The sequence below is a fragment of the Mus pahari genome, chromosome 23 (genome assembly GCF_900095145.1).
Source record: "Mus pahari chromosome 23, PAHARI_EIJ_v1.1, whole genome shotgun sequence".
NCBI lineage: Eukaryota > Metazoa > Chordata > Mammalia > Rodentia > Muridae > Mus > Mus pahari.
In genome coordinates, this window is record NC_034612.1 from 7,151,717 (window position 1) to 7,172,687 (window position 20,971).

General features: G+C 49.3%; 1 protein-coding gene across 1 annotated transcript in view; it reads left to right on the forward strand.

Moving 5' to 3' along the window:
• The window catches only part of Vsig10 (V-set and immunoglobulin domain containing 10), a 35,392-nt gene extending 15,127 nt beyond the window's left edge, over positions 1-20,265 (forward strand). The window contains exons 3-9 of the mRNA XM_021187159.2: positions 241-540; positions 3,423-3,677; positions 8,981-9,274; positions 13,299-13,409; positions 14,279-14,294; positions 16,533-16,759; positions 17,924-20,265. Of these exons, the coding sequence (XP_021042818.1) occupies positions 241-540; positions 3,423-3,677; positions 8,981-9,274; positions 13,299-13,409; positions 14,279-14,294; positions 16,533-16,759; positions 17,924-17,979 (1,259 nt within the window). The 3' untranslated portion in view covers positions 17,980-20,265. The remainder of the gene's footprint in view (positions 1-240; positions 541-3,422; positions 3,678-8,980; positions 9,275-13,298; positions 13,410-14,278; positions 14,295-16,532; positions 16,760-17,923) is intronic.
• Positions 20,266-20,971: the final 706 nt, after the last annotated feature.

Genomic DNA, 20,971 nt, shown 5'->3' on the forward strand with positions numbered 1-20,971 from the left:
TTTTTTTTTTTTTAAAGGAAGTACTCACCTATCTTCAGCCAATTCTGTTTAATTGTCCAAGATCAAGTGAGCAGAGGTCCTTGGAACCTTGCACAGCCTTGACACACGGGCTGTGAGCATAGACTGTTCTTGTTGTCTGGTTCCCTTAGCACCGTGATGGTGGTGATGGCGGTGGTGGTGGCTGCGGTAGAACCCCACCATGTCCATTCCTCCCCATCCTCACTACCCTGTCATTCCCAGGTGGTCCCGCCCACGTGGAGGTTAACATCTCAGCCACCGGCACCCTCCCCAACGGCACGCTATATGCAGCCAGGGGCTCTCAGGTGGATTTCAGCTGCTGCAGCGCTGCACAGCCTCCGCCCAAGGTGGAGTGGTGGATCCAGACCTACAGCATCCTGGAATTCTTAGGAAAGAACCTGTCAGCCAACAGCTTCACGCTGATGCTCATGTCCCAGAACCTCCAAGGCAACTACACCTGCTCAGCCACCAACGTGCTCAGTGGGAGACAGCGAAAGGTGACCACCGAGCTCCTGGTCTACTGTGCGTAAGCAGCACGCCCCTCCTTGAACCGCGTCTGTGCATCTTCCTGTCTCCCTTTGAGCTTAACACTGCTTTCTTCTGCCTCATATGGTTGCCCCTTCTATGTGGCCCTGCAGTATGTATGCTTTAGTGTCCTGTTGCTTTTCAGGGCTGTATAATATTCTATTGCATGCCCGTGCCCAGGCCCAAACATGCTCATCCCTGTAGTTCTATCTCTTGGAAAGATGAGGCAGGAGGACCATCATGAGTCTTAGGCTAGTTTTTGCTATGACGTGACTGTCACTGAAAAAAAAGAAAACTGGGGTGGGGGTGTGAAGGCAGCTATTGGTAAAGTGTTTGCCCCACAGGCATGAGAAACGGGAGTTCAGTCCCGAGCACCCATGTTAAAAATAGGACATGGCAACCTGTATCTGCACCCCCACGCTGGGGAGGCAAAGGCCGAGGATCCCTGGGGCTCAGTGGCCAGCCAACCTAGCCTACTGGGTGAGTTCCAGGCCACTGAGACCCTGTCTCAAAAAATAAGGTGGGCTGGGCAGTGGTGGCGCACACCTTTAATCCCAGCACTCGGGAGGCAGAGGCAGGCAGATTTCTGAGTTCGAGGCCAGCCTGGTCTACAGTGTGAGTTCCAGGACAGCCAGGGCTACACAGAGAAACCCTGTCTCCAATATCCAAAAAAAAGGTGGAAGATCCCTGAGGAACAACATCCAAGGTTGACTCCTGGCCTCCACATGCATCTGCACACACATGCACACAGACATACAGGTACACTCACCACACGTGCACACATTTGCGCACGTGCACACACAACTCACACATGCACTCAGCACACACAGAGGCACGACAGTGTTTAATCATCTGTACTGTTTTGGGTACACTAATCAATGGCCCGACACAATCAACTTAAGGAAAAGGAAAGGTCTGTTTGGTCGTTGTACAAGTCCCCGTCTGTCAGTGGTTGGCCTTGTTGCTTTGGGCCGGTGGCAAAGGGACCCATTCCCTTCACAGTTGGATGCAAGAGAAAGAGAGACACGAAAGAGGAAGTGGCTTGGGTCCCACAATCCCCTTCGATGACCCCAAATCCCTCACTAAGGTCCCATCTCTTATGGTTTCTACTATCTAACAACAGTTCCAGACCAGGGAACCCAGCGCTAATGCCTCATCCATTGGGTAGCCGCTCCATGCTCTGCTCGTGTGCTCCAACAACCCTGATCCCTGGGTTTGCGTAGTCTGGAAGTTTCTTTCCCTCTTGTCACATTTATTTATTTATTTGGATTTATTTATTTAATATATGTAAGTAAGACACTATAGCTGTCTTCAGATATCTCTGAAGACAGATTTCNTTACGGATGGTTGTGAGCCACCATGTGGTTGCTCCGGTTTGAACTCAGAAACTTTGGAAGAGCAGTCAGTGCTCTTAGCCTGCTGAGCCATCTTCCCAGCCCCTATTTTTTGTGTGCATTTATAGGGCACATGTGTGCCATGTAGAAGTCTGAGGTACTCCGGGGATCAAACTCAGCTGGTCAGGCTTAGCCACAAGCACCTTTGCCTGCTAAGCCATCTCACCAGCCCCTCTGTCTATTGACTCTCCTGGGTTTTGTATTTTATAGCTTGCCTGCCTCTATATAATTGCACTGTGTGCATGCCTGCTACCCAGGAGGGACATGGTTGTCAGCTGCCATGTGGGTGCTGGGAATCGAACCCTGGTCCTCCGCAAGAGCAGTCAGTGCTCTTAGCCACTGAGCCATCTCTCCAGCTCACTGTGAGTCTTATCTCAGATGCCTTTTGGTCTTAGTTAGTTCTTTATAGTTGTTACTTTGTCTTTTCGAGACAGGGTTTCTCCTTGCAGCCCCAGCTGTCCTGGAACTCACTTTGTAGACCAGGCTGGCCTGGAACTCAAGAGATCCACTTGCTTCTGCCTTCTCAGTTCTGGGATTAAAGGTGTGTGCCACCACTGCCAGTCTCAGGGTTTTTTTAAAGATTAATTTTGTAAGTGTATGATGTGCAGCTGGGTCGAGGTCAGAGGCTAATTTGTGGGGTTGGTTCTCTGCTTCCCGTGTGGGCTGCAGGCATTAGAGTTAGGTGGTAAGCCTCGCATGGCGAATATTGTTAACTCACTGAGCCATCTGACACTCTCTGGCGTGTCCTCCTCCTCCTCCTCCTCCTCCTCCTCCTCCTCCTCCTCCTCNTAACTCACTGAGCCATCTGACACTCTCTGGCGTGTCCTCCTCCTCCTCCTCCTCCACGGTGTCTCTGTATCCCAGGCTAACCTTGAACTCGATGAGCAGCCAAAGACAACCAGGAGCTCCTAACCCTCCCGCCTCTGACTCCTCAGTGTTAGTATTACAGACGAGTACCACCACAACCATTTTGTGGGGTGCTGGGGATTGAACCCATGGCCTTGTGCATGTTACACAAGCCATGTACTATTGTAGCCACACACACCCCCAGTCTGATAGGGACTTTCTGAAGGTAGCCTTAATGGCTCTCTGAGACCCTGGTTCTGTAGCCTACACACAGAGAGACCCACACAGATACACAGGCAGACCAGCACACAGATATACAAGCAGACAGACACACAGATATACAAGCAGACATACATATACAGACATAGACACAGACAGATACACAGACACACACAGACACAGATATAGACATAGGCATACACAGAGACAGACAGACAGACACACACACACACACACAGACATACAGACACAGACAGACGGAAACATCCCACACACATACCCCACACACATATAGACAGATACACAGACACGCTCAGACAGAAACATCCCCACCACACACACACAGAGACACACACGCACACACACTGCTGTCTGACTCAGAGTCTAAGATGAAACACTCTCTCCTCCACTCTTTTGCAGGGCCCCCTCCATCAGCTCCTCAGTGCTCGGTGGAGGTGTCTTCAGAATCAACTTCCCTGGAACTCGCCTGTAACTGGGACGGGGGATACCCCGACCCGACCTTCCTGTGGACCGAGGAGCCTGGAGGAATGATCGTGGGAAACTCAACGCTGCAGACGCTGAGCCCGGCACAGCTGTCGGAGGGCAAGACGTTCAAATGCGTTGGGAACCACATACTGGGACCCGAGTCTGGAGCCAGCTGTGTGGTACAGATCTGTGAGTCTGGCTTGCTTTGTCCAGGGGTTGGGGTTCACCTGCCTGCCTTTCTTCTCAAAGAACTGTTTGATGGTAGTCCTGGGAGAGAAAGTCGGTATTGGAGTACCCAGAATTCCTCTCGCTTCTCCCTGTGCTTCACGGCTATCGCCTTCCATGTTTAAAGATGCCCGGCTCAGGGTCTTTATGTCAGCAGACACTGGCTGTGTGCCTGTGCCCTCCGTTTCAGTCATTCAGCCTGGCATGCTGATCAGGACAGATAGGACGTCTCAGTGTGTCCTCTTTATTATGTAACAGAGGATCCCTCCCCCCCCCCCCCCAAACTCGGTAGCTTTAAACATTGGTTGTCTGAAGATTTCTGGTAGGGTGCGATTGTGTGTCTCTTTGAAAGAGTATGAAGAGTTGGGGGGGGGGGGATCTCAGCCAGACGACTTGTAAGTTTGGGTGCTGAAATCATGAAAGCGCTGGACAGTGGCGCACACCTTTATTCCTAGCACGTGGGAGGCAGAGGCAGGCGGATTTCTGGGTTCGAGGCCAGCCTGGTCTACAGAGTGAGTTCCAGGACAGCCAGAGCAACCTTGTTTTGAAAAACAAAACATAACAAAAACAAAAAACAACAAAAAAAATGAAATCATGAAAGATATTCTTCCTAGGTGCTCAAGCACATGGCTGGCGAGCTGCCTCCTTCTCACATGGTCCAGCCCTCTGTGGGGGCTGCCAGAGTGTCCTCCTGTGGACCCACGCTCCCAGCATGGTGATCCACTTTCCTGAGAGCCAGTGATGCAAGAGGGGCGTGAGCCAGGCAGAAGAAGGACCAAGCCTCAGAAGTCACTTGGTCTGCCTTCTTGGTTTTGTGCCAGAAATGAGACCCTAGATCTCACAGGACATAGAGTCCTGTCTCACACAATACGTAGTTGGGTGTCCCTCTCTGCTGACATCCCAGAGCCCAAGATCCTGTCTCTTGAGAGAGATAAAAAAAATTAGGGCTGAGGGTAGAACATTACTTGTTCACCCTCAGCAAGGCCACAAACTCTATGCCCAGCTCTCACTGTACCCCCACAAAGGGGGGCAGGGCAGCTTACTAGATTGCCACATTGGTTCTGAGTTTCTGGGCTCAAGTGACCCTTGAGCCTCAGTCTCCAAAATACAAAGAACCACCGTGGTCCACTGCAGCCATCCTGCAGGTCAGTTTGTTGAAGAGTTCGTGAAGGGCCACCCTGGTAGCCCATCATACGAAGGCCCTCACATCCATGCTCACTTGCGGATCGCCACAGGCCCCACGTCTTACGGAACCTTGCTTCCTATCCTTGCCTGCTACTTCCGCTTAGATAAACTCTTGAATGGATTCGTGCTATGCTGCTCAAGTGTGTTTGACAGTTTGTGTATGTGGCTGTTGTACGTGCGTGTCTGTGCACCACATGAGTGCCTGGTGCCCTTGGAGGCCCAAAGAGGGCCTTGGATCCTCTGGAAGAAGAGTTGGAGATGTTGTAAGTTGCCATGTGGGTGCTGGGAAACAGAACCCAGGTCCTGTGCAAGAATATAAACGCCCTTTTCTTGGTTAGGGTTTCTAGGACTGTGGTGAGATACCATAACCAAAGCCAAAGGGTTTATTTGCCTTATACTTCCACATGACTGTTGATCATGGAAGGAAGTCAGGACATTGAATTCTCGAAGGGAGGAACCTTGAGGCAGGAGCTGATGCAGAGGCCATGGAGGGGCGCTGCTTACTGGCTTGCTCTCCATGACTTGCTCAGCCTGCTTTCTTATAGAACCCAGGACCACCAGCCCAGGGATGACCCCACCCACACTGGGCGGGGCCCTCTGCTGTATCAATCACTAACTAACTAAGAAAATGCCCTACAGACATGCATAGCGTGCCGTCCCATCTTATGTAAGCTCCCACCTTTCCTGGGACTCCAGCTTGTGTCAAAGTTCACTTGTAGAATCAGCCAGCAGAGCTCTTAACTGTTCCCAGCTATCTCTTCAGCCCGCGCGCGGGTAATAACTAGTGAGTGTACCCTGCTTGTCAGGTCTAGTCATGAGTGTGACCTCCCTTTGGGAGCTAGGGAAAAGTTCCCGGGGAGGGGAGGGGAGCACAGTTAAGGAAAAAGCAGCCATTTCTGAAACTCTGATTTGAGAGTCCCAAAATATCAGCACACCTATGCGGATTGCCACTGGCGTCAGGACCCAGAAGGAGATTGGGGCTCCCCACAGAGAGGGAGGGAAGGCTATCCCACTTTGGGGAGGGATATCTTTCCTGAGGGTCCCAAGCACCTTCAGACTCAGGCGGTTCTCTTCTGTCGATCTGACCTTTTGACCCAAGTTGGAGGCTCTGCGGACCATTTTGCTCCACTCCCCCTTCTCCTTCCCTCTTCCCCCTCTCTTCCCAGGGTGCTAGGTCCGACACCCTAGCTTCTCCTTTGGGGCCTACAGTTGAGAGAGTGGTTCCAGTTTACCAGGCAGGATCCCAGAGAGTCACAGTGTGGAAAACTGTTCCGGGTGACTTCTTAGCTACGGCGGTTCTCAACCTGTGGGTCTCCACTCTTCTGTGGGTCACATATCCGGAATATCAGGCATCCTGTTTTACATTACGATTCATGACTAGGAAAAATACAGGTATGAAGTAGCGGATGAAATTAATTTTGTGTTTGGGGGTCACCACAACGTGAGGATCGGTATCAAAGGGTCCACGCATTAGGACGGTCCTAGCCTCAGAGAGAGAGAGCTTCTCTGGCTGAGGGCAGATGGATCACTTTGGGTGTCAGTGCCTCTCTCATCTGACTCAAGTCAGAGGACTTCATAGTGCTCTGTGGCTTTCCTTGGGAAGACAAAAACGAGCATCTCTTCACCCCAGCGAGGGCCCTAGTGTAGGACCAAAGATAAGCTTGGTCCCTCCACTGAGCTTACTGGGGCTTCTTGCAGGAAGATGAGGGGTTGCTCACCACGGGAACACAGCACAGTGTTCACCAAGGAGTACAGCATGGTGACCCAACTACAGAGATTGTGTGACACTGTGACTACCTGAGCTTTCTGACCATCCCTCCTCCCTCCTGCTAGGAGTGTTCAGTGGAAATAGCCTCAGGGTAGGAGGCCACAGCCCTGCGTTGTAAATCATCCAGGGAAGTTCTGTGGTAGCAGGCAACAGTGCTCCCCTGTAGGAGGCTGGGCCGTGGTCCCTAGAGCCTGTGTACTTTATTCTTCATTATCAGCTGGTCCCAGTGTCATCCTGTGTGTCTTTATTTTTTTTTTTTTAAAAAGATTTATTTATTTATTTATTTATTATATGTAAGTACACTGTAGCTGTCTCCAGACACTCCAGAAGAGGGCATCAGATTTTTGTTGTGGATGGTTGTGAGCCACCATGTGGTTTCTGGGATTTGAACTCAGGACCTTTGGAAGAGCAGTAGGTGCTCTTAACCACTGAGCCATCTCACCAGTCCCCCTGTGTGTCTTTATAAGAGGGATGGGAGGTCGGAATCAGCGGGTAACGGGATCACAGAAAGAAGATATTAAAAGGGATGGGAGGCGGGGCGTGCAGCCAAGGATCCAGAGAAGATGTTGGCATGATGGCACACGCCCATAATCCTGCCATTTGTGCGGCAGAGACAGGTAGTTAGTGTCTGTGAGTTCCAGGTTAGCTTGCCCAACTTGGTTAAACTTCAGGCTAGCCTGGGCTACGTAGTGAGACCCTGGCTCAAACAGAATAAAGCAAAACCAAGAAAGGGAAAAGGAGGGGCTAGAGAGATGGCTCAGCAGTGATGGAACTTTTCAGGCTCAATGAAGAACCAAAGGTTCCAGTTTCCAGGCGGTTTACAAAGCTAGTTCCAGAGGGATCTCATGCTTCTGACTTTGGAGGGCACCCATACCCGGGCACATATCCACCCTGACCCCTGTGTGTGCCACATACGTGTAATTAAAAATACATATTCAAAAAGAAGAAGGCAATCTGAGTGTGGAGGCAAGGAGGCTCAGGAGTTCAAGTCCAGCCTCGGCTACATAGCAAGTTCAAAGGGCAGCCTGAGCTACATAAAACCTGCCTCCAAAAAAGGAAAAAACAAAAACAAAAAACCAGAAGGAACCACCTGTAAGGCATGGTGTCCCTGGAGCACGCAGGAGAAGCCAGCTTTGTTAGCACCCTGACTTTCAGCCCCGTAAAGTTCTAGAACTTAATGTCATAGAACTTTCCTGTTCACAGTCCTAGAACATGCCTTTAAGCCATTGGTCCTTGTTGGCCTGTGTCAGTGTTGGACATGGTCGGCGTACTTGTATTATTGTCTTATCTGTCTGTCTGTGCGTGTGTGTGTGTGTGTGTGGTTGTGTGTCCACGTGTCTCAGCGTTCAGAGGATAACTTTATTAAAACCAGTAACTTCTCTCTTCCTGCCATGGGTGTCTCAGGGATCCAGTTCAGGACCTCGGGTATGGCCACAAGTCCCTTTACTCACTGAGTCTTCTCACTGACCCATGCACTTTGACATAGACACGCTGGGTGACAGGGACCTGGTGCTTGGGTCTCAGGGTCCCCAGTTATCAGCCTATTTGGTTTCCACCCAGGTGTATAACGGTGTTCCGTGGTAAACCTCCCATCCCAGGTGTCGTCTTAGTCCTAGGAAAAGTGGCACAGGCGGTCACTCTGTGTCCTAGCTGAGAAACTCACTTGGCTTTCCTTGTGCCTCAGTTTCCTTCTCTGCAAAATGGGAATAATGTCAAGGTACCTTTGAGAGTGAGTTGGGCTCATTTGTATGTAGTTCCTTGTGCACAGTAAGTACTCGATAGGCATTAAGCTATAATCCGGAGGACCAGCACCTGTGGGGATTACAAGCGTTGTTTTTTTTTGTTTGTTTGTTTGTTTTTTTGTTTTGTTTTTCTAATTTTTTTTAAAGATTTATTTATTTATTATATGTAAGTACACTGTAGCTGTTTTCAAACACTCCAGAAGAGGGAGTCAGATCTTGTTAAGGATGGTTGTGAGCCACTATGTGGTTGCTGGGATTTGAACTCTACACCTTTGGAAGAGCAGTCGGGTGCTCTTACCCGCTGAGCCATCTCACCAGCCCCTTGTTTTGTTTTTCAAGACAGGGTTTCTCTGGATAGCCCTGGCTGTCCTGGAACTCATTTTGTAGACCAGGCTGGCCTTGAACTCAGAAATCTGCCTCCCTCTGCCTCCCGAGTGCTGGGATTAAAGGCGTGGGTTTTTTTTTGTTTTTTGTTTTTGGTTTGGTTTGGTTTGGTTTTGCTGGGAAAGGGTGGACCCTGGCTTGACTCTTCCTGAAACTTTTGTCTCTGCCTCCCCTCCTCCGACCACCAGCGAGCCCCTTAGTGGCATCTCAGCCCATGAGAACTTGCTTCGTGGGGGGCAACGTGACACTCACCTGCCAAGTGATGGGAGCCAACCCACCTGCGAGGGTCCAGTGGCTGAGGAACCTCACGCAGCCCGAGGCTGCCATCCAGCCCAGCAGCCGCTACATCATCACCCAGCAGGGCCAAAGCTCCTCTCTCACCATCCACAATTGCTCCCAGGACCTGGACGGAGGCTTTTACTTCTGCCGGGCCGAGAACCCTGTCGGGGTGAGGGCGGTAGACATCTGGTTGAGTGTGAAAGGTAGGTACTCAGGGTGGCCCCAAAGGTTAAGAGCCTTTAGAGCACCTGGCATCATTGAGGGGAGTGGCTTTGGGGCCTTCCTTCTTGGGCCATGATCAACTGAAGATGGTATATCACTTGCCTATGGTTTGAGAGGGTGCCTGAGAACACTAGTGTCTAATCTTGGGAATGCCGATATATGCCTAGGATATAAAAAATTACACCTTGGGGCTGGAGAGATGGCTTAGCGGTTAAGAGTGCTGACTGCTCCCCCAGAGGTCCTGAGTTCAAATCCCGGCACCAGATGGTGGCTCACAACTGTCTGTAGTGAGATCTGATGCTCTCTTCTGGTGTGTCTGAGAACAGCTACAGTGTGAGAGTGTGTGTGTGCATGCACATGCACGTATATACATATATACATACACACATATATGTGTATATATATGTAAAATTAAAAAGGCTTTTAAAAATTTATACCTTTTACTCATCAAAGGATATGTACTAGAACATGCATATGTACGTGCATGCATATATGTACTCACACACATTTGTAGTAAAATTAGTGAATTATAGCAGCAAAGTTCTCTACTGCCCCACTTAAAACAAATATGGAACTCCCTATGGGGGGTCAAGGGAAATTCTAGAAATGTTTATATCTTGACAGTTTGTTTTTGTTTTTTTTTCTTTTTTGATTTTTTTCGAGATAGGGTTTCTCTGTGTAGCCCTGGCTGTCCTGGAACTCACTCTGTAGACCAGGATGGCCTCGAACTCAGAAATCCTCCTGCCTCTGCCTCCCAAGTGCTGAGATTAAAGGCGTGCGCCACCACTGCCCGGCATCTTGACAGTTTTTTTTTTTTTTTTTGGTTTTTTGAGACAGGGTTTCTCTGTATAGCCCTGGCTGTCCTGGAACTCACTCTGTAGACCAGGCTGGCCTTGAACTCAGAAATCCACCTGCCTCTGCCTCCCGAGTGCTGGGATTAAAGGAGTGCGCCACCACGCCCGGCAACAGTTTTTAAGACAGAAAAAACCCTGGATTCCCTCTCTCTCAACTTGTAAACTAGGCATGGTGGCAAGGACCTCCAGACCTAGCACTCCTCAGGAGGTATGGAAGTCAGGTGTGCTACATAGAGAGTTTGTAAAGGTGACAGACGTCTGTAATTCCAAGCCACTAGAGATGCCAACTATAAACTCAGTATGGGTTCACTCTGAAGACGCTCTGTGGCCTGCAGTGTGAAATACCCCAAGTTTAATTCTCTCTACTTATTTGTTAAGGTCGTCTCAGCTAAATAGAGAGTTTGAGGCTAGTGTAGGCTACAGACCCTGTCTGTAAACAATAAAGGAGGAATGAGGATCTGGAGGGACAGAGGGAAGGAGGGAGAAGTGGAGGGAGGGAGGGAGAGAGGGAAGGAGGGAAGGAGGGAGGGAACAAACAAGAAAGGGACAGTTCTGTTACACCAGAGCTGCTGCTTCAGCATTTCTCATTGTCCCAGGGCTTCAGGTGAGAAAATACATAAAACAGGTGCACACATCAAACATTTATTGATGATAAATCATAAAGCAGTCTTTTCTCTTTTGGAAAACATTTTTGGGATCTACATGCACTTTGACAGGTCTTTAACTATGAGAGCGAATCGGCCTCCTACTGAGACAGACCCAGGCTTGCTTTTACATGGAGAATTCAATTCCGAGATGGTTGAGATGGCCCTTGTAGTAGCCAGGTCTGCCTGCCTGAGTTGGAGCTCCGGGACCCACATGGTGGACTGAGAGACCTGGCTGCCTCACGGTGTCCTCTGACCTCCACGCGCATGCTATGGCATGCATGCACAAACACGTGAGCGCACACGCAACCACATGCAATGGAGAGAGTTAAATCAGATGAGTAGTTTCTATTGCAGTGCACAGAGCGTCTTCAATGTCTTGCAGAGTTGAGGGATATTTTGACTTTATTTTATTTGTTTCTTTGTTTGTTTGTTTTGTAGTCAGTATTAGAGTACTTGGAATTACAGGTATCCGCCACCGTGCCTGGCTTTCTTCTGTTTCTTCTGCCGGTTTAACATTCTCCCACTGTGGTTAAGGATTTAACTCAGACTTGGTTTGTGTGGGTGGTGTGCAGTTGGATCAAGTTTCTTTCCTTCCTTTTGCCCCTCCCTCGTTGCCTAGGTTTGAGCCAGCTCCATCTGCCCCCCTGCTTCCTTTGTTCACTCTTACAGCAAGATCAAACTCCTCTCCTGCCTGTTTTCCCTTTGAGACAGGGTCTTGATATGTAACCTTGGCCAGGCTGGAACTTCCTCTGTAGGCCGGGCCTTGAACTTGTGATCCTTCTACCTGTGGCCTGTGTCACCATGCAACATACCACACATTTGTCTATGTGTAGCCAGTACCTAAATTTCCTGTTCTGGCCAGGCAGTGCTGGTGCATACTTTTGATCCTTGCCCTCAAGGCAGAGGTGGGCAGATCTCTGAGTTCAGGCTAGCCTTGTCTGTAGAGAGAGTTTCAGGACAGCCATGGAAAATAAATAGCTCTGTCCTGTGCTGGTCTGTGTACAGGGCGCTGTCTGTGGGGATCCATGGGGCTCTGGCCTGACCAGAGCAGCCAAAGAGTTGTAGCCTTCAAGGAGAAGCTAGAGCAAGGTGGCCTGTGTGTGTGTGGGGTCTCTTCCAAGGCCACCACTCTCTCAGAGTCTATGACAGGCAGCCAGATGCGGCAGGCAGCTAGGGGCCAAGGTCAGGGCCACCGAGCAGGAAGTGGCTGCAGTCAGACTTGGATCCCTGGATGGTTGAGCCAGGTCCAGGTCCAGCTTCGAAAGCCTTGAGAGAGAAAACCCTTCTCTGGAGTGATACAGCTCTACAAGACAGGCACTCTGAGTCGCTCTTTGGTGAAATAACTTCTGCCCTTTATTCCTTCGTGGGTAGCATCTTATAACTATTTGGGGGAAGGTTAGGGTCTAAAGGCAGATGCTTCCAGTTGGCTCAGACTGAGATGTTAGGGATGCCTCATCTGCATGTGGAAGGACTTCAGGCATTGTCCCTTTGTCACTGTCACAGTCCTCTCAGCGGGATGTCGCGGTCATGTGTTCCAGGACAGGAACCTGGTCCGGAGTAGATTTAAACACCTACTGTTCTAAATCATGAGAATTGCTAGGTGCCTTAGTTAGGGTTTTACTGCTGTGAACAGACACTGTGACCAAGGCAACTCTTATAAGGACAACATTTAATTGGGGCTGGCTTACAGGTTCAGAGGTTCAGTCCATTATCATCAAGGGAGGAACATGGCAGCATCCAAGCAGGCGTGGTGCAGGCAGAGCTAAGAGTTCTACATCTTCATCTGAAGGCTGCTAGGAGAATACTGGTGCTGAGGCAGCTAGGACTGGGGTATTAAAGCCCACGCCCACAGTGACACACCTACTCCAACAAGACCACACCCACTCCAGCAAGGCCACACCTCCAAATAGTGCTACTCCCTAGGCCAAGCATCTTCAAACCATCACACTGGGGTTCCTGAATCCGCTCAACCTTACCTGGTTTTCTGTCTGGTGGCAAGGTCCACTGCCCCACAGTCCTGGTCCATTGATCACCATGTTCACTGTGGTACTATCTCCCACTCTCACTGGGGCCTTGGAAAGTACCTAGGGTCTGGTCCACACAGAGTTCCCTAGCTCTGCGTTGTATATTTTTTTAAGTTTTAATTTATTTATTATTTATATGTGTACATTGTAGCTGCCTTCAGACACATCAGAAGAGGGCATCAGATCCCATTACAGATGGTTGTGAGCCACCATGTGGTTGCTGGGAATTGAACTCAGGACCTCTGGAAGAGCAGTCAGTGCTCTTAACCACGGAGCCATCTCTCCAGCCCCCCTCTGCATTGTCCTTTGATGCTATATATGCTTGGTCTGACTCTGTAAACTCTGCCTGCCTGAGTTTGATTTTTGGAGAGGTTCTGTGGACACGAAACCAAGATCAGACAAGCAAGAGATGGATTTGGGCTAAAGAGGGGATGTTTTGGGCGACCAATCGAAAAGGTTTGTGGTGCGATCTCTTCACAGAACCTCTGAACATCGGGGGCATCGTGGGCACCGTGGTGAGCCTCCTCCTGCTGGGACTGGCTGTTGCTTCAGGCTTCATGCTGTATTACAGCCCTGCCTTCTGTTGGAAGGGTAAGATCCCGTTTAGTTCCCATGCTTTTTTTTTCCCCAAGCTTTAAAAAAAAAAAAAAAAGCTGTGGGCGGGGCTGGAGGGATGGCTGGAGAACATTGGCTACTCTCACAGAGAATCAGCATTTGACTCCGGGTACCCCCACCTGGCGGCTCTCAACGGTCTGTAACTTCAGTTCAAGGCCGTCCCAGACTCTCTTTTGGTATCCTTGAACACGGAGGTGTGCATGTGGGGCACAGACAGACATACCTGCCGGCAAAACGCCAGCCCACTTTCAAATGAATCAATAAGACTTTCAAAAGCTTCGGGGTGGGAAGAAAACTCTGTGCGCAGCTTCCACCTAAGTGCCCCATCCTGTAAAGCTTCGTTGCAACGCTGTGCGTGATAACGAGGCACTTAAGGAAGTCCCTGAGCGCTTAGGGTGCTTCTTAGATGGTCATGCTTTGTCAGTGTTCATTTTTCTTTTTAATATTTTGCTATACCTTTATCATGGGCTCTGTATGTGTCATGTGCATGGGAGCGTGCGGTTGCGTGTGCCCGTGTGTGTCCATGCAGATGTCGGAGTCCGACCTTGGGTATCTTCCTTTCTGGCTCTGCTCTCCTTCCTGGTTTGAGACTGGGGGAGTCTGTGGGGACTGGATGCTCACCCCTTTGGCTGGGCTGGCTGGCTAGCAAGCTCCTAGGCGCCACGGGTCTCACATCCCTAATGATGTACAGGTACATATAGCAATGTCTGGCTTCTTAGTCATTTGACTTTGAGCTCGGGGCCTCAGGCTATTGAGTTATCTCCTCCTTGGGCGGTTGGATTGCAAACCCTTGAAATGGAACCCCTGTGCCTGGTGCTTACGCTCTCTTCTCTTTTCTCTTTCAGCGGGGAGCACGTTCAGGTGAGTGTGTTTGAGGGATTCTAATCCCATGCCTCTTCCCCATCATTCCTCGTCAGTGCTGTTCTTATTCCTTTATAAGAATGATAGCACGGATGGGATCAGCCGTGCATCTGACCCTGGGCCGGGAGCTTCCCGAGGCATTGTGGGAAAAGCTCCATCTTGACAACGTAGTGGAGTGGGGATGGTGTGTCAGTTTCGCGGAGGAGGTGGAGACCCAGTGGAGTGATTTCTGTAGGTGAATCAAAGAGGCAAAGGTCCTTTGACCCAGGTCTGATGGATTCCAGAGTCCTCTGCCCCTGTACAATAAGAAACTCCAGGAGGAACACACTGAAATATGGGGACTCTGTAGACACACAAGCCGGGTGACTTGGGCATTGGCTTCTAGTTCATCTTCTAAAAGTCCAAGTCATAGGCCCCCTAGAATGCCCTGAAGTCCCCACACCCCACAGGAAAATTCACCAGGGAACAGTAAACAAGTGGAATTTGTATATTTTATTTCCCCCAAAGTGATCCTGGGTAGTACAGAGAATTCTTGATGATCTGTGAACAGTTACTTCCTGATTCTTTCACTTTACACAGAGGGAACTTACCGTTCTAGAGCCTTCTTTCCTGGGAAGCCATCCCCTCTGTCACTCCTGGTGAAGGGCCATTGTCCAGGCAGAGATTTGTCATTCCCAGACATACTATGCACAGGAGACTCCGATGAGGCCTTGTGGGAAGCGGCTTATGAACCATGGCCCTAGGCCCCGGTTGCTAATCCCAACTCTTTTCTTTTGTTGTTTTTGTTTTTGTTTTTGTTTTTCGAGACAGGGTTTCTCTGTATAGCCCTGGCTATCCTGGAACTCACTCTGTAGACCAGGCTCAGAAATCCGCCTGCCTCTGCCTCCCGAGTGCTGGGTTCAAAGGTGTGCGCCACCACTGCCCGGCTAATCCCAAGTCTTTTGTACAGGCTATCATCCTTTGGTTTTCAACCCAAGGACAAGGCACTGACATGACTATTTGATATATCAAAGCAGACCTGGCCTCCAGGTTCTCCCAGCATCCCTCAGTCCCTCCCTGGCATACCCTGCCCCCAACCCTGCACTTTCCAGCCCAGGGGCTGGGCTGCCCTTCCCCAGAGGTTCACCCTATATAATCCAGACATTTTGGTCCTCTCTTCTTCTCCTTCTTTTCTCTCTCTTTGTGCCCTCCCTTTCTCTTTCTCTCCCTTCCATACCCCAGTGGCGACTGCCCTGGCCTCAATCCTTGGGGCCAGTGAACTCGTCCCCTGGAGAACAGCTTCCCAAATAACCCTGCCTTTAATTTAGTCTAATGTAGTCTAATGTAGGTGAGTTGGCTCATTTCCCAGGCAGTGGAGAAGTAGCTTATCAGGTATTCCCAATTCTCTGAGCCTTCGTCCCTCCCTCAGTTTCACAAGAGGGTGAACTATGAATGTGGTGCTAAGCTGTACACACATCATCCCCTCCCTGAGCCTGTGACTGGGCCAGGATGCTGGACACAGGGCCCTCCTGCAGCTTGAGGGAGAGAAGACCTTACCTGAAGATCGGGAGATTCTGTAGGAGTGAGGCAAGAAATAAGGCCAGAAATAAGAACTTGATTTTCATTTTATTTTTCTGGGGTTGGTTGGTTGGTTTTTTTGAGACCGGTTCTTAGGTATTCTGGGTTGGCCTCAAACTCACTATGGTAGCCAAAGATGACTTCCAACTTCTGACCTTCCTGTATCCACCTCCCAAATGCTGGAATTGCAGGCACACTCTACCATGCATACATGCGTACTGGGCAAACACTCTAGCCACTGAGCTTCACTTCCAGCCCAGAATGCAGCATTTATATACATTCCACATTGAGAAATACTGTGCTAGATGCCTGGGACAACACAGTAAGGATAGCGTATGAACAAAGATCCACAAAAGACATGGCCACCATCAGTGCCTAAGTCTCATCCTGAAGTTACAATCTCACTGTCACGACTAAGCTGTGTCGAGCCGGGCCTGGTGGCGCAGGCCTTTAATCCCAGCACTCGGGAGGCAGAGGCAGGCGGATTTCTGAGTTCGAGGCCAGCCTGGTCTACCAAGTGAGTNAAAAAAAAAAAAAAAAAAAAAAAACGACTAAGCTGTGCCAAGGATTCCCCATGGTTGTAAGAGGATTACAAGGAGCCCCATGTAGTCTTTCCAGTGGGGCTCAAGTTGAGATAGACAAGATGACTTCCTGATTATTTTTTTCTCCTTTGGAAATTAGGGGACAGGACATGGGTGACGTCATGGTTTTGGTGGATTCGGAAGAGGAGGAGGAAGAAGAAGAGGAGGAGGAGGAGAAGGAAGATGTGGCTGAAGAGGTGGAACAGGAGACAAATGAGACAGAGGAGTTGCCGAAAGGGATAAGCAAGCATGGACACATTCACAGGGTGACTGCTCTGGTCAACGGGAACTTAGACCGCATGGGGAATGGACTTCAGGAGTTTCCGTGTAAGCTTGCCTCCCTTCCAGACCCTCAAACCTATATAGTCAGCTTTCCTGGAGGGTGACACTAATAGGGGCAGTTTCTTAAAGCCTAGGCAGGTTAGCTGGCTCAAGTTCAGTGTAGAGCCCAAGACTCCGTGCTAAGTTGAGTGCTCGATTCCCAAAATAAACAAAATGGAAAACATTTAAGTGTCAGCGTATGCCTCAAGACCGGTGCTGTAACATACTTGAACTTTGTTTCGAATGAGATTATTTAAAATGTTGTCTAAATGGGGCTGGCAAGATGGCTAAATGGGTAAAGGTTCTTGCTGCCAAGCCTGGGGACCTGAGTTCAGTCCCTGGTGGAAAAGAGTGAATTTGGTGAATTTGCTCCCCAACGTTGTTCTCTGATTTCCACCCCCCCCCCCACTACATGAGCAAACAATAAAATGAAATATTTTATACAATCACCTACAAGTGAGACCTATTTAAGGAAACTGAAATAAACATAGAGCTCACGTTTGTTTAGATTTGGGTCCCACCCCACGGACTATCATTTTGTAGATGCAAATTTACCCACAGTCTGAAGTCCACATCACCTCTGGTCCCAAGCATTTGGGTAAGATAATCAACACACATAAACTACCAGCACAGAGAAGAAGTCATCCAGCAAAGTCTATGGGGGAAGACGCAGTATGGGAATTGTTGAATTAGGAAAAGAAAGTCCTGTATTGCCTGTGAATGTTGAATGTTGAGGCAGCCTCCTTGCTTCCTTGGGAAGTGGAAGCGGGAGGATCAGAAGTTGAGTTATGGGCTGGAGAGATGGCTCAGCAGTTAAGAGCACTGACTGCTCTACTGAAGGTCCTGAGTTCAAATTCCAGCAACCACATGGTGGCTCACAACCATCCATAATGAGATCTGATGCTCTCTTCTGGGGTGTCTGAAGACAGCTACAGTGTACTTACATATAATAAATAAATAAATCTTTAAAAAAAAAAAAAGTTGAGTTATCCTCGGCTACATTGTGAGTTTGGGGCCAGCCTAGCTACATGAGACCCTGTCTCCCTGCTCTACCTCCTTTATGAACTCCAATTCTTGGGGCTCACAAGTCACCAAGGTGATAGGAGACAGAAGGTTAACACTTCCCTTGCCTGTGAGATCACTCAGTTCCATCTTTTTCACCCCCGACAGATGACAGTGATGGGCCGCAGAGTGACACTGTTCAAGAGGAAGACAAGCCAGTTTGATGAAGAGGATGATTCACTGTCGGTGCTGTCTTGCACGTTCAATCCGTTTTCGGCAACCTTCTCACCGTGGTGCCCCGGGGAGCTCGTGTTAGAGACTGCTGGGGTCTCCGCGGCACAGACCCTGCATCTCCCCTTCCATCTGTCATCTCCTACTGACTCCATTTGGTGTGAGTCACCTCAGCGGTGTGAAGTGCACTGAGAAAGGAGCAGCCGGTGCGGAGCACAGCTGCAGAGGCCGTAGTGGTGTCTGAGGGGTCACTTGGCTGTGATTCCTGGCTCTTTCCCAGGTGATTGGCTGTGACAGACACTGATGGGGGACTGGGGTGGGGTGGGGCACTTGGTACCTGTGCACTGTGCCGTTAGTCAAGGTTTGTAGACTGCTTACCCAACAGGAATATGGAGGCGAGGAACCTTCCTGGCAGAGGGGAGGTGTCAGCTACCAGAAGGCAGTTGGATTTGGGCCTGAAGCTTGAAATCTTTTATTTTGTGTCTATTTTCCTATCTAGACCACCCCTGGAGCAGTACCTACTTTCCAAGCTCCTGAGAGATGGAGGAGGTAGTTTGGGGTGTAGGAGTGCCTAGTTCCACAGAGCTACTGCAGGGGCCTTCATTGTAGACTCTCAGCTCCGCCCACCCCAACTATGCTTTATTCCCTAGAGAGGATTGCACCTTTCCTTACAGCCTTCGCGGTGTACAGACAGAGCTGCGTATGGTCGGTTATAAAAGCCTAAGTGATGAACCTAAGGCTGCTCTTTCCTCATGTCTCCTGTGCTAAGCAAGAGGAACTTTCCCTAATAGAGCATCACCTGATAACAGAACTGGACAGACGGTCCCCCTGGACTCGGTGTCTGTGTCCTGGAAATGGGAGTATGTGTTTCCATCCTACTTACTAGGCCAGTAAGTTTCAAAAGAAAATAGTGGGTGATGACGTTAGCTTGGGACAGCTAGGTTCTGGGGCAGCTAGGTTGGGGGAGGGGGGCAATTTTATTTTATTTTAAAATTTCATCTAAACATTCTGAAGTCAGGGATCTTCGAAGGGTGCAATAGGCCTGTGCTAACCATGAAAATCTGACTTGAAATTTGCACTCTGTACTCATGTACATCTCTTGGGCACATCCCGCTCATACAGGACAAGATCTAAGGCTTGAAGGACTTTTTGACACTGGGGCCCGGCCCGAGATTTTCCTGTGGAGCTGGTTAACAGAAGTACCTGTGAGATATGGGAGGGGCTGTCTGTTCTCTTTGAATGCAGGGACTAAAGTGAAGAAACCACTGTGTGGTGTGGCCCATCCTGAGGTCAGGGCACGGAGGAGTCCATCTGACTGTGAATTGGGAGCCCTTGAGAATGGCTGTGACATGTAGTTCTCTTGCTTAGTGGTGCCACAGCCACTCTGTCATCTCACAGTGGGACCACGCGGGTTGCCTTCAGTCCTGCGAGCTGGCCTTTCCTTTGAGGCCCGATGACAAGAGTTCCTGAGTTTGTCCGCGACTCAGAGGCAACTTTAAAAGAGACGTTAGAGGGGAAGTGGCTAGCTGGGAACATGGTGAATGTTTGGTGAGACCACTCAGTGCTTCCCATAGCTTCCTCTTGTGTGCACACCTGGCGGCAGGAAATATTTGAGGGCTTTTCCACTAGCCAATGAGAGCTTCGAGGGGCTTGGTGCCAAATGCTGTTCTCAAGCCCCGACCACTTATCACTGTGGATTTTATCAGCCTGTGTGCACATTTATGAAGTGGCAGTTTGGTTAAGAGCCCAGGCACCAAAGGGCTTTGTCGTAAGGCTTTGTGAAAAACTGGAACCCACATCCCCTCTTCCCTTTGATGCAGTCCATACCCAGATCTCAAGGCGTATGTGTTAAACGCCAAAGTACAATTTGTGCATTAGTCTTTAAAAAAAAAATTCTGCATGTATTAGTAAACTGATGAGATCCACTTGTTAGAACTAGGAAGAAAACCACTTCATGGTGGTTTTAATTACATTGATTTCCCTCAAAACTGAGGAGTCATGGGAGACAGGCTGTGCCCTCCTGTGGCTTTGGCATTGGCTCTGTTTCTCACAGTCGTAGAAGGAAGCATGTAGGATATAGAAGGTGTCTTCTCTGGGTACAGCTTTTATACAGTAAGTGCCAATCAAACTTCTCACCACAGGACTGGCTACCAGCTGCTGCAAAGAAAAACTGCAGATGGGTCAACATGGTTGACCTTAACCATTTCGTAGGAAAAAAGTTGGGAGAAATTAGTTCTAAGGTTATAAATTTTTAAGACTTTGGAATAAAGTTACTTTTTTTTTTTTAAAACATACATTTCAATGATCTTGATTTATGCCTCCCCAGTGGGTGTAAAGAATTGGGGGTTCAGACTCGTGCCTGTTTAATCCCTGCACTTGGGAAGCTGAGGCAGGGCTGTGTGGGTTTCACTGAGTCCAGCCTAGGCTACAGAAAGAGACCTTGTGTAAAGAAACAATCAGTGCTAGCTAGCTAGCAAGGTGACTCAACCTGTAAAGGTATTTACTTCCAAGCCTAAATTCAATCTCTGGGACCCCATGGTAGGTGAGAACTTATTCCCACAACACACACACACACACATATACACGTATACACGCACACGCGTGTATACACACACACACACACACACACACTATGTAAATGGACATTTAAAAAGCCCTTTGGGAAAAAGAGCTGTAAAAGTGGTTTTCTTTTGCCCCGTTTCCACTTGACTTGCGCTTGCTGAATGCATAAGTACAGTAAAGGGCGTAGCTCACCAACAGAGTGTTTATTAACTATGTGTGGGTTCAGTCTCCAGCACCTCAACATGGAAACAAACCAAACTATTAAAAATGAGACCCTGGGGCTGGTGAGATGGCTCAGTGGGTAAGAGCACCCGATTGCTCTTCCCAAGGTCCAGAGTTCAAATCCCAGCAACCACATGGTGGCTCACAACCATCCGTAACAAGATCTGACGCCCTCTTCTGGAGTGTCTGAAGACAGCTACA